The 13383-nt window shown below is 46.3% G+C and overlaps 1 protein-coding gene across 1 annotated transcript; it reads right to left on the reverse strand.

Annotated features, from left to right (window-relative positions):
* Nucleotides 1-6245: 6245 nt before the first annotated feature.
* Nucleotides 6246-7180, reverse strand: OR10P1 (olfactory receptor family 10 subfamily P member 1; the record flags this gene model as incomplete). The annotated part of the gene is given in 4 exon segments (XM_079715309.1): nt 6246-6286; nt 6289-7006; nt 7009-7111; nt 7113-7180. Coding segments are annotated over 4 exon segments (930 nt in total).
* Nucleotides 7181-13383: the final 6203 nt, after the last annotated feature.

Below are 13383 nucleotides of genomic sequence, written 5' to 3' on the forward strand. Positions count from 1 at the left end.
CCTCTAACAATTTGATCTGTTTTACCATAATTAGCTATAGGTTATACCAGGGCAACCAGATGATTCCCACTGGGGGAATGAGACTTTTGCATCCTGCTATGAATTATCTTAAATAAAGCCCATGGAAAATAACTCACAACTTTAATCTTTCTCATTGGGCCCTATTAAAAAGTAAATTTAGTCAAAGAACAAAATGAGAAAGAACTTTAAGAAATCTCTGAATAGGTGATTACAGGGCAAGATAAGCTTGAAATAGTTTTAAGTAGTACATTACATGTTTAAAAATATAGAGTCAGAGACAAGTGTTTACTTAAGTTTTCATACTTGTCATACACACACAGACACGCACACACACATACTCGCAAGAATCTCTTGGGTGAATGTCAGCATTATTGGAGTAGTTTCCAAAGAGTCCACATGTTAAAAGTAATTTTAACACATATTCAAACACTATTATTTTCTGACTCCTTCCACAGGGAATTATATCTGCCCGTGACCACATCTTTTTTTAAAAAAATCTATTTGAAAGAGTGATTTGTAGCTTCCTATTTAAATTCATTTTACATTTCTTAACGTCTGGAAGTTAGTTTAAAATTTATTTATGGGGCTTCCCTGGTGGCACAGTGGTTGAGAGTCTGCCTGTTACACAGCTAGGTAACACAGCTAGGAAATAACAGACTTGAGTTTCAACCCTAGAGCCCACACTTTAACTCTCTACACCATTAATTCTCCCTCTGATAATGTGAGTTTAGAGAAAGTGGGAAGATGAGAGCAGACAAGGAGCTAAGGAAAATAAACAGAGCGAAAGGTGGAAAAAGGTTAGTGGCACAGATGAGGAGAAGCAGGACAGCCTGGACCGCCGGAAAGCCACTTCTTCTCACCTGGGCTAGGTATGCAAATACTGAATAAGAAAATGCATTTTCCCCTGCCTTATTATGTGGAAAACAGTCCAGAATCAGTATGCTTTCTCCTGGAAGGGACAGAAGTTCACCTTTCTTGACTTGCCTCAGAGTCACACCAACTCTAGCTCTATGGCATCATTTAATCCACAGGCATCTTGATCATCTCACCATCCTGTAGGACACCACATGGCCCATTATATTGATGAAACTATGCCGACAGCACCTGGAGAGAAGCAAATGGCAGGCACTCTAGATGCACATTCATACCAGAGAGTAAGAGATAAGTCCCACCAAATTTAGGGACCTGTCACCTCAGTGAAGATTTTCTGGGGATGTCAAGACATCTCTTCAAATGTTAAGGACAAGCTGCCTCACCTTTTTATCTCTACGGTAAGAAAAAGACCTCCTATGGGTCTCTGGATTTGGGAAACAACATGTAGCCCATATGGATGTACTGCTTCAAACTACTTAGCAGATGTCTTACAAGCCAGAGCAAGAAAAGGCTCTCTAGCTGGTCCAGGCTACAGTTCTGCCATCTGGGCCTTCTGAACCACCCAGAAGACCCTAAGATGTTCAGTGTCAGTGGCACTGAAATCTGTGTTAAGTCCAAGAGGCAAGCCCAGGTTTGGGAACCAAACCCAGGTTTTGAGAGCCAAGGCCTGCCCTTTGGGACAAATAATTAGTATCCTGTTGTGAAACTGTTCTCGGGCTCCTTGTAGGCAACATATATACTGAACACCTGACCACTGAACACCAGGTGACGATTGAACTGTATTGCTCACCATAGATTGGATGTAACGGATCCATCAGCCGAAAATTAGGTATTTCTAGTAGCACTTCATCAACAAGCAGAAGTGCTAAATTTAGATGGGACCCAAGCACACCCTGAAGACACCTTGCATCTACCCCTTTCCTCAGCAAATCACACCCAGTTCATTCTTTTTTTTTTTTTTTTTTTTTTTGCGTTAAGTGGGCCTCTCACTGTTGTGGCCTCTCCCCTTGCGGAGCACAGGCTCCGGACGCGCAGGCTCAGCGGCCGTGGCTCATGGGCCCAGCCGCTCCGCGGCATGTGGGATCTTCCCGGACCGGGGCACGAACTCGTGTCCCCTGCATCGGCAGGCGGATTCTCAACCACTGCGCCACCAGGGAAGCCCACCCAGTTCATTCTTAATGGGGCTGTGAATAGAATAGCCATAATGGCAGGAAAGGAGGCCATGTATGAACTCAACAAAAGGGGCTTCTCTTCATCAGCCGACCCATTTACCCCCACTGCTGAGAATTCACTTGCCATTTACTTTGATTTGGTGGTTAAGAGCTTTGTGGGAAACAGAACTCCACCCTCCCCTACAGAAGCCAATGAGGCCAAAATACTGGCTTTCCCTAAACTCTTGGCAACCAAGACACAGGTCTGTGACCTTAGCTAGTCCCAGTGGATGTATCTGCCTCAGACTTTTTTTTTTTTTTTTTTTTTTTGGCTGCATTGAGTCTTTGTTGCTGCACGCAGGCTTTCTCTAGTTGCAGCGAGCAGGAGCTACTCTTTGTTGTGGTATGCAGGCTTCTCATTGCAGTGACTTCTCTTGTTGCGGAGCACGGGCTCTAGGCACACAGACTCAGTAGTTGTGGCACGCGGGCTTCAGTAGTTATGGCACGTGGGCTCTAGAATGCAGGCTCAGTAGTTGTGGAGCACAGGCTCAGTAGTTGTGGCTCATGGGCTTAGTGCTCCGCGGTATGTGGGATCTTCCCAGACCAGAGCTCGAACCTGTGTCCCCTGCATTTTCAGGAAGATTCTTAACCACTACGCCACCAGGGAAGTCCCCTGCCTAAGACTTTAAATCAGGTGCAAGTGATGCAGAGAGTAAAGTTTACAATTCATTTTGGTGATGGCAACGGTGGCATCCAGGACCCAGAGGCAGCCGCATCACACAGTGCCAGAGAAGTCACCAATAACCAATGGTGGCAGTGCCAACAGCATCCTAGCCAGACCACCCCTGTGGTACGACTTTGACCGTGGTTCTGATCTCTGAGTTTCTCTTGGTTCTTGATGATTTTCTAAGCCTGGTTCTCCAGGATTCCTGCCAACACTGTGAGCCACCAGAGGCAGTTTTTCTCCACCCAGAACTGTTCACTTGCTACCCCTTTCCTTCTCTCCCAAGGCCCATAGGGAATGGCCCATCTGATCCCTTCTGAGTTATCCCCGCTCACAGCTTGTATGAGGATTTCCTCATTTCCAAATCCCCTCTCTTCAAAATCCCACAGACAGCTTCTCCCTTACCTCTCTTCAACATACATTTTAGATTTCACAGCAACTTTAGTGAAATTCTTTTAATGAAGAAAGTTCCCAAATTTTTAAGATGTCTAAAAACCTCAATGCAAGTTTTCACTGAAGTTCACAGAGATGCAAATGATAGCAGTACCAATCATACTAGTAATCAAAATAAACTATTTAACATTTTACTATTTGCCATGCACTGTGCTGAACAGTTTTTTTAATATTTATTTATCTATTCAACAAACATTTCTTGAACATCTACCATGTGCCAGGCACTGTTCTAAGCACTAGGAATACACTAGTAAACAAGACAGGCGGCATCCCTGCCTTTATAGGACAAGTATTTTAGTGAAAGGAGAGAAACCATAAACTAATAAGTTGATTTCAGATGATGCTAAGTGACCATATAGCAAAGAATGACTGGGAAGGCTACATTTTATCCTCACGACTATCCTGTGAAGCATAGAAATGATGGAAATCATTGTTTTACACGTTAGGAAAAATTAAGGTATAAAAATGTTAAGAAACCTCCCAAGATCTCACAGATAGTAAATGGCAGTCAGGATTGGATCTTGGAGCTTTCTAGCACCAAAGCCAAGCTCTAAACCACTGTGCCATAGTGCTATCTATAACCAGCCTTCTGGTAAACCTTCCTTAGCCAGCTCCATATTCTGCACTCCTAAACTTTCTAATATATTAAGGAACCCTATTCCACTCTTTAATGCCCCTTATTCCCAAGGACAGACATGGACTCCGCCATCCCCAGCCTTCCATATCCTCTTTTGCACTTACAGGAAGACCAGCATTCACGCAAGGACTAAGAGTGAGTTTCTGCTCAAACAAAGGACTCACATCAGAGGAAATTACTCTTTTTCCCAAGTGGCTTCCTTCTTCCTAAATGGAGATGATCAGAGCTTTCTACTTAGATCCTCACCTCCAACTGCAGTTCCAGCCCTGCTTGAATAGCACCTGGGGATAGAGTTGCCAGATGTAGCAAATAAAAATATAAGACATCTAATCAAATTTGATTTTCTGATGAACAAAGAGTAATTTTTTAACGTACGCATGTCCCAAATATTGCTTTCTTGAGAAAGATAAAATGGTGCTAAATCCTTCTGGCCAAATATTTCACAGGACACACTTATACCAAAAAATTACTTGTTGTTCATCCAAAATTCAAATTTAACTGAACATCCAGTATTTTTTTGGCAACTCTGTCTGGGGTCCCTGAAAATAGGGGACCTCAGCCTCCAGAGCTGATGGTCACCACCTCAGGTGAAAGAAGCACAAAGCCACTTAGGGCTGAGCCCGTCCAATTTCAACACATCCTCCTCCTCTTGCCTCCACCCTTAGCTCAGAACATGAGGAAAAAGTCTCTCCTCTTGTCTTGTTCAGATACCTACTCTATCAGGAAGTCATTCCTTGAGTCTAGCTTTGATGCTTCATGTTGCACTCTCAGTCCAAGTATGTCTCAACCAGTCCTTGGTAGACTGAGGGAAAGTGAGTTCATGTCCTTCTCATCAGGTCTTTTCTGCACTGCAAGATCCTAGACATCCATTCCTTCCCCACCCTGTTCTTCCCCGGGCTATCTAACCCTTCCTGACTCTTAGTCCATTTCCTTGCCCTGAAAATTGGACTGCCCTCAGTTGGACTGTAAAACAACAAAAATTCTTTTGGAGGGCAGTTTGGCAATATGTTTCAGAAGCTCTAAAATTGTGTGTATGTTTTGACTCAGCAATTCCATTTCTAGAAGTTTGTGCTCTGAAAAGCATAAATATACAAAGATATAACTGCAATGATATCTATCTCAGCAAAAGCAATAACAAAAATATTTAATTCCAATAATAGAAGATTGCTTTAAATTTTAGTATCCAACTATATAGATATTAAAATAATGCTTTAGACGCCTACTTACATGGTAAAACGTTACAATATATTTTGATAAAGTGGAAAACAACAGTCGTGAGCAATTCACACAATATAATCCCATTTTTTTAATTTTTAAAAATACGTATATATACATATACAGAGGGAAACCAGACCACAATAATTTCCCAAGGGCATTATTAACACCGAAGTATTAATAGTTACTGTCTTTTCTTCTGGATGCAAAATTCCCTGCAATTAACAGTGTTACTTTTGTAAATTGGAAATGAAAATCAATGCTATTTTAAAGGCTCTCATGTACTGTGCCTTGAGAGTGATTTTCCTGCTTATATTACACTGTCCCTCTTGCAGCTTACTGCTAAAGGAGAGTTTATAAACAAGCAAGAATGGGCTTCCCAAGAAAAGTAGAATGGTGCTAGATCCTCCCGGCAGGCAAATTAAGGTGGCTTCAAGAAGAAATAGTGGACAGTTTACAAGAAACAAAAGCATCATCGTGGGAGTCCAGGAGCCAGACCAGACCTTCTGATCAGAGTCAAAGTCTAGAGATGTATGTGCATTTCTGCGCTAGGATCAGAGGAGACGAAGAGGAAGTCAGTCCATGGGTGAGAAAGAAGCTAAGTAGAGAATATCAACAACGCAGGGATCCTGGGAGAGAACCTGTAAGTCACAACAAAGTAACTAGACAGATGCTTCCAGACCTAAAGCAACACCAAGCAAGACTCGGCACCTGAACCACCAAAGCCAGGTCAACTATTCCCTGCCCTGTTCCTACCCCAGCTCAGACCTCGCACCTGAAGTAAAGGAGCTCATGTGGTAGCGGAGGTGACTGATGGGAAAGAGAAATGCTTGCAGTGAGGAGTCTGGGAGAAGGGGGAGAAGCACAGTCTACAGGAATCGTAGCCCAGGAAGGCGCCCTGAGCCTCATGAAAGACCAGAATTGCTCAATCATCGCACAAAACGGGCACCTCCTCAACCTCCCCCAAGTGCATGTCTCTCCAGCTTTGTACCTACACACAAGTCAGGTCAAGGCCGTAAGAACAGGTCCCAGAAGCCGAGCTCTGAGCGGCAGGTCAGAGCCCTGGGCCCTCGAGCTGGCATCCACACCACCCAGAGCAGGGACTTCAGCTGCGCCCTCCTCCTTGAAAATCTCCAAGGATCAGGCCCTTATCTCCAAGAACTTGAGGGGGTCAAGGGCTCCAGACATACCTCTTCACGAGCTGCCTCATTGCCCCGTGACCTCCTTGCTTCTCAGAGTGTAGACCAAAGGGTTAAACATGGGAGTGACAGCTGTGTAGAAGAGGGCAAGGATCTGGTCCCCGTCCTGGGAGGAGCCTGCCCATGACCTCATGTAGGCAACAGTCCCCGTCCCAAAAAAGAACATGACCACAAGTAGGTGGGAGGAACAGGTAGAGAAGATTTTTCGACGTCCCTGGGATGTCGCGACCCCAAGGATGATGCTAAGGATACAGGCATAGGAGGCTACAGTCAGTGAGAAGGGGGTCAGGATAAAGGCTATCGTGAGGGCAAGGTTGCCCACTTCACCCCAGAAGGTGCTCAAGCTGGCCAGCCTCAGCACAGGCAGGATGTCCCACAGGAAGTGATGGATGGTGTTGGCACCAGGGAAAGGCAAAGTAAAGATGAAGATGGAGTGAATGGTGCCGGTGATGATGCCCATGTGGTAGGAGGTGCCCACCATGCGCACACACGCTCCCTGGTCCATCAGGGTGGAGTGATGCAGCTGCTGGCAGACGGCAGCATAGCGGTCACTGGCCATGGCCGTGAGCAGGCCGCATTCAGCGATGACAGAGAGCGAGAAGTACAGCTGGGTGAAGCAGCCGGTGGGTGGGATGGTGGGGCTGGAAGAGAGGAGGTCGGCCAGCATCCTGGGCACGATGGTCTTGGTGTAGAGGAGCTCCACCGCATAGAAGTGGCGCAGGAAGAAGTGCATATGGGCAAGTGCAGGGCAGCGTCTGCCAGTGTGAGGAGGGTGATCAGCGAGTTGCCCAGCAAGGTGACCCGGTAGACCAGAAGCACCCCCAGAACAGAGGGCCCAGAGGGAACCAGAACCTGAGAACCCCAGCAAAACAAACTCAGTTACCGCTGTGACATTGCCACCTGCCATGTCCCCAAGGCCAGACTGGGAGAAGGAGCCAGCAGGGAGCTCAGGCAGCACTGGAGGCAGCTGGGCAAAAACAGAGGCTCCAGCAGCAACAGGAAACGGTCCACAAGAACATCCCAGGGATCAGGAGTGAGATGGGTCAGCACCCGGGCTGGGGGCACTTCCCTCCCAGAAAACGCCTCAGGACAGAAAGAAGGGAAACCAGGGGAGCAGAGGGGGACAGCAGGCCCTCCTTGAGGCTGGAACTTGAAAGACACGGGGATGGTTGGCTTCACTCACCAGAGTTCTGGGTTCTGGGAGCAAAGCACTGGGACAGATAGAATAGCTCTCCTTTGAGAAAGTGGTGGAGGATATGGGCAGAAAGGTGGGTGTGCAGTCAGAATAAATAAAGCCGGCAGAAGGAGACTGGAAGACAAATGGATCCAACATGAGGCAGGGGCAGAGCTGGAGTGAGAGCAAGAGCGGGAGAAGGAGAACACACGGGATCAAAGGCTTTGGAGAGAAGGCAGGTGGGGCTTCTACCTGCACGTGGGTCCCCATGGCCCCCAGGATGGCCCTCCTGGCAGCACATGAGGGAAGCTCACTCCCCCCAGAGCCTGATTCCCAGAGCAGAGGCGGGGAAGCTGAAGTAGTCAGGGGAAGAGAGTTCTGCCTGGTGATGGGGCAGAAGGAAGCAGCACCTAAGCCTCTCTAACTCCCTGCTGTCAGGCCTGGGGTCTGGAGTCCGCACCCCGAGGACAACAGAGAGACCACAATGTAGAGGAGTCTGGGATGTATCCGTGGTCCCTCAGCGAGGCCTGAGTAAGCTGGGCTCAGGAACCAAGTGTTCCTGCTCCCTGGCCAACATCTACCTGCTGAACTGTTCAGCCCACTGCCCCAGGGGCTGCCCTCTGCCGGTGGCCCGCTCCCAGAATTAGTCCCTAAGCTTCTCCTTTCAGCTCCTGGAAAGCAAGGGAAGCACTTTTTCAAAATCCTTTTGTAAAACAGTGCTAATACTCAGAGAAAAGAAATTGCTGAGACAGCAACTTCTGACTTCTGATAGAACTTCCCAACCCAGCCCAGGGGTTCAACCCACTCCCCAGCTGCTGAGGGGGATGTTAGAAATAGGAAACAGATCTCAGCTGGGGTAAATGACGTCCCCGACAGCAGGGGGTGACAGAGATGACCAGAGAGGATGCCTCAAGTCCCAGTGGCTCAAAGAATAAGGACCAGAGAGAAATTCTAGTCCTTAGAAAGATGCGTACCACTTAGCCAGGAAAGAAGCCTTTGCCACAGGTTCACCTCCTGTTTGGGGTTCTATGAGATCCTCCTAATTCAAGGCAGTCTCTTGTTTATTTGGGTCATTTTCTATTTTAGGTTGTAATATATTTATTTATTAAAAGTTTCAAACAACTTATGTAGATAGTCTGCCCTCATGGAGGGAAGCATAATTCCCCACTCCTTAAGTGTGGGCTATACATAGAACTTTCTGGAAAGAAGGAGGAAAAAAGAGTAACTTTACAGAGGAGTAGCCTGACAAACACCACTTCAACCAGGTGATCAAGGTCAACGTCAGCAGTGTCAAATCAGGTGATAGTGATCTGACCTTTGATCTGATGTGATGAGAACAGCACATCACCTCTGTGGCTTCCCTCCTAAAACCCCTAATTCCAGTCTCATCATAAGAAAAACATCAGAAAATTCCAGTACAGGAACAGGCTACAAAATATCTGACCAGTACTCCTCAGACTTTCAAAGTCATCCAAAACAAGGAATGTCTCAGAAACTAAGGAGACACATAACAACTAAATGTACTGGTATCCTGGAAGAGAAAAAGGACATTAGGCAAAAACTAAAGAAATATGAATAAAGTTTGGATCTTAGGTAATAATAGTGTATCAGTATTGGTTCACTAATTGTGACAAATGTATCATACTAATTCAAGATGTTACTAATAAAGGAAACCGGAGGTGGGGTATATAAGAGCTGTGTGTATTATCTTTGCAATTTTTCTGTCTAAAACATTTCTAAAAGAAAATGTTTGTTTTTAAAAGTGAATTTATTTACATGGAAAGATGTTCACAATGTATTATTAAGTGATAAAAAGCAAGGTAGAAAACAGTACATTCTCAATATAAAATATATATTTAGATAAATAAATAGATGCATAGATAGTTAAGATAGATATACACCGAAGTATTAACAATAATATGCTCTGGATGGAATGCACTTGGAGTGTCTACTATGATATCTTTGCTTTGTGGGTTTTTTAAGTGTGTTTTTGATCCGTTGATCACACAATAAGAAAAAATCATATATGAAACATTAAAAGAAAAAGATGGAATTTGTTTTAACATATTTGGTATTTTTAAATATCTGATTTACTTTCAACCAATTATGCCTACTTGTGCCTTTGGAAATGTTTTTATCAATAGTTTAATTTTGCAATTTGGTGAATAGCGAACGTTTCCGATTGTCAGTCAGTGCACATTTTTCAGACATATGCGTCATAGAAAGGCTATGAGAAGAACACTTAGGTTGTTTCCAGATTTACGATGTCGAGCATTTCCACAAGTTCCTGTAAAGTTCTATAAAATTTTAAGTTCTCTCGGGCTTCCCTGGTGGTGCAGTGGTTGAGAGTCCGCCTGCCGATGCAGCGGACGCGGGTTCGTGCTCCGGGCCGGGAGAATCCCACATGCCGCGGGGCGGCGAGGCCCATGAGCCATGGCCGCTGAGCCTGCGCGTCCGGAGCCTGTGCTCCGCAACGGGAGAGGCCGCGACAGTGAGAGGCCCGCGTACTGCAAAAAAAAAAAAAAAAAAAAAAAAATTTTAAGTTCTCTTGATTGAAGTAAAATTTCTGCAATCAATCTTAACCACAGAATGCATTGCTTCATTCTCAGAAACTAGATTTTAGGTAGATTAAGAACTTCTTTAAAATCTCATTTCACACCAAAGTCCTGGCTGCCTTAGGTATTTTTGCTCTACCACTTTAAAATTTTTAAGTGAAATAAAAGATAGTATTTGAATAAAATAAAATGATAAAATAGTTATAAATAAAAAACAGGAAGGAGGTGGTAGAGAGTCCAGGCAATGGACCCAAAAAGGCAGACTTTTTTCCGGAAGAGCAGTGTAACTCTGGAGGTATTCAAAATGGTATCACATCGCCCCCGTGTGGTGAATCTCTGAGTAGCCATGTTCCAGGTCATCCCCTCTCTCTGAGCTGTGGGTGAGGAGATGGTAAAAGGAAGGGGACTTGAAGGATCTACTTGTCCAGACTCCAGTCTACAGAGGAGGAAACTGAGATCTGGAAAAGCTCATTTGGTTCATCCTGGATCATTCAGTGAATTAAGGGCGGAGCCGAGCACGCCTGACAGGGAAGAGCCCACCCTTGCCTCAGGTAGGACGTTTCCATCAGGTCCATAGGTAGGTGAGGTGATTTCCGCCAGACCAGATTTCACATTCCTGGAATACACCTGCTTGCCATTCCCCTGCCTGAGAACCTTTCTCCTCTTCTCCTCAAGTCTGCGTCCTGCCCACCTTTCCAGGCCAAGCACAGACACACCCCCTCTAAGAAGTCTCCTCTGCTTCTCCCAGAAAAACCACATCCCCTCCGCAGCCTTCCATGCTGTATCATTTCAAAATTTAGTAACTTGAAACAACAAGCATTTATAAACTCAATGTTTCTGAGTCAAAAATCCGAATGTGGGGGCTTCTCAGGTGGCACAGTGGTTGAGAATCCGCCTGCCAATGCAGGGTTCGAGCCCTGGTCTGGGAAGATCCCACATGCCATGGAGCAACTAAGCCCGTGAGCCACAACTGCTGAGCCTGCGTGCTGCAACTACTGAAGCCCATGCATCTAGAGCCCGTGCACAGCAACAAGAGAAGCCACCACAATGAGAAGCTTGAGCACCGCAACAAAGAGTAGCCCCTGCTTGCTGCAACTAGAGAAAGCCTGCGTGCAGCAACGAAGACCCAACAGCAGCCAAATAAATAAATAAATAAAAATTTAAAAAAATATCTGAAGGTTGACAACTGCAAAGTAAAAACATTAAAAAAAAATCCGAGTGTGACTTAGGTGGGTGCCTGTGGCTCTCATAAGACTGCGGTCAAGATAGCAACCAGGATGCCCTTATCCCAAGCCTCCCCTGGAAGAGGGCCTGCTTCCAAGGCTCACTCCTGGGGCTGCTGGCAGGTCTCAGGCGCTCACTGGCTGGGGACACCCATTCCTTGCCATCAGTTCCAGCTTATACCATGGCACAGCTACCTTCCCTCCGAGTGAGTGAGCGAGGGAGAGAGTGAGGGAGCGTGAGCCAGCAAGATGGAAGTCAGAGACTTTTTTTTTTTTTTTTTTTTTGCGGTACGTGGGCCTCTCACTGCTGTGGCCTCTCCCGTTGCGGAGCACAGGCTCCGGACGCGCAGGCTCAGCGGCCATGGCGCACGGACCCAGCCGCTCCGCGGCACGCGGGACCCTCCCAGACCGGAGAACGAACCCGCGTCCCCTGCATCGGCAGGCGGACTCCCAACCACTGCGCCACCAGGGAAGCCCGGAAGTCAGAGACTTTTTGTAACCCAATCTCAAAAGTGGCAGCCCATTACTTTTTTTTTTTTTTTTTTGGCTGCACCTTGTGACAGGTGGAACTTCCCCACCCAGGGATCGAACCCGAGCCTCCTGCAGTGGAAGCGTGGAGTCTTAACCACTGGACCACCAGGGAAGCCCAACAACCCATTACTTTTGCTGTGCACAATCAATCAGAAGTAAGTCCCTAATTTTAGCCCCAAAATGTCCAGGTTACAAAAGACTGTGCCTGTGATCTTGCTCACTCCCTCTCACGCTCCCTCACTCGCTCAGAGGAAAGGCATCTGCCACGTTGTGAGCCCCAACGTGTCAAGGACCTGGTGTGTCTGTTTACTCAAGGGCAGGGGATTACATGAGGGTCTGAGCGCCAGGAGGTAGAGTGGCTGGGGGCCAGCTGCGGGGCTGCCTGCCACACGTGTGCAGCTCTGCTACAGCGGACATTGCCCGAGCATCTGCTGAGTCTAGCCCTAGTTGAATAATCACTTTAGTTAAATCCCATCATCTGCCTAGTGAACCAGGCGTTATTATTATCTCTTTGTAGATGAGAAGGCTGAGGCCGGGACATATGATAGGTGTGACTTGCCCAAGTCCCATTAGTCAGTAATCGAGCCAGGACCCAAACCCAAGCCTCTGACCCCAAGTCCAATGCCCTTTCTACCTCAGCTGCCTGCCACTGATCACTCTCCAGGTTAGGCTCCTGGTTTCACCACCAAGCTGTGTGACTCTGACCTCTCAGAGACTCGGTTTTCTCGTCTGTAAAACAAAGATAATTCCTACCTCATAGGGTTGTTGTAGGAATTAAATAACATAATGTATGAAAAGCACTTAGCACAGTGTCTGGTATATAATAAAAATCAGTATTCTGTCACATGAATCAGGGGAGAGGGAGAAGGTGAGTTCACCATGTCCATTTCCACCCTGGTCTGGGAAGACAATAAAATTTCAAAACCAAAAAAAAAAGCTACCCAAAGGATACCAAGGTTGAAGAAAGTATGGGATTGAAGGAAAAGTACCTTGAAAGTTACTACTTTGAGTAGAGAGGAGGTTTAGGAGGCCCTCCGTTCCCAGCCTCTAGGGCAAGGAGCGGGCTTTCTTCATCATGTCTGGTGACCTTTCTCATAACAACATTTTTATTCAGATGAAAATGGAAATTGGTTGGCTGCAGTATCTGGGGTGTGGGTTGATGGGTGGACATGAGGGGAGACAAGGAGAGGGAAAAAGAACTGAAGAATAATAAAAAGAGAAACGGGATCCGTGGCTGTCAGCCAAGCCCACAAAGAGAAGATGAAATGGGTCTCAAGTTGCAGCTGAAAGCATGAGGTTAGACCCAGGGAACTAGAACTATGGTGGCCTCCAGCCTAGAGATCACAAAGACACACGTAAGTCTAGGAAATCCATGTATCCTGAACCCCAGACCTTCCTGACTCTCCTGGGCTGAGCTTTCACTTCGTGGGGAAAATGGGTAAGCGAAGATCTCACAGGTGCTAAGAGCTCCTGGGAGAGTGAGCTTGGGGCAGGAGACTGGCTCTCCAACCCCCTGAGATCCTTTTAGCTCTGAAAGTCTAAGGAGCGTTTTGCGTACATCCACATGTAACTTAATGATTAACAAATACTTTCTCCTCTGGATTGCTGTGTAAGTTTTAACTAATTC

The sequence above is a fragment of the Hyperoodon ampullatus genome (assembly GCF_949752795.1).
Source record: "Hyperoodon ampullatus genome assembly, chromosome: 11".
Lineage (NCBI taxonomy): Eukaryota > Metazoa > Chordata > Mammalia > Artiodactyla > Ziphiidae > Hyperoodon > Hyperoodon ampullatus.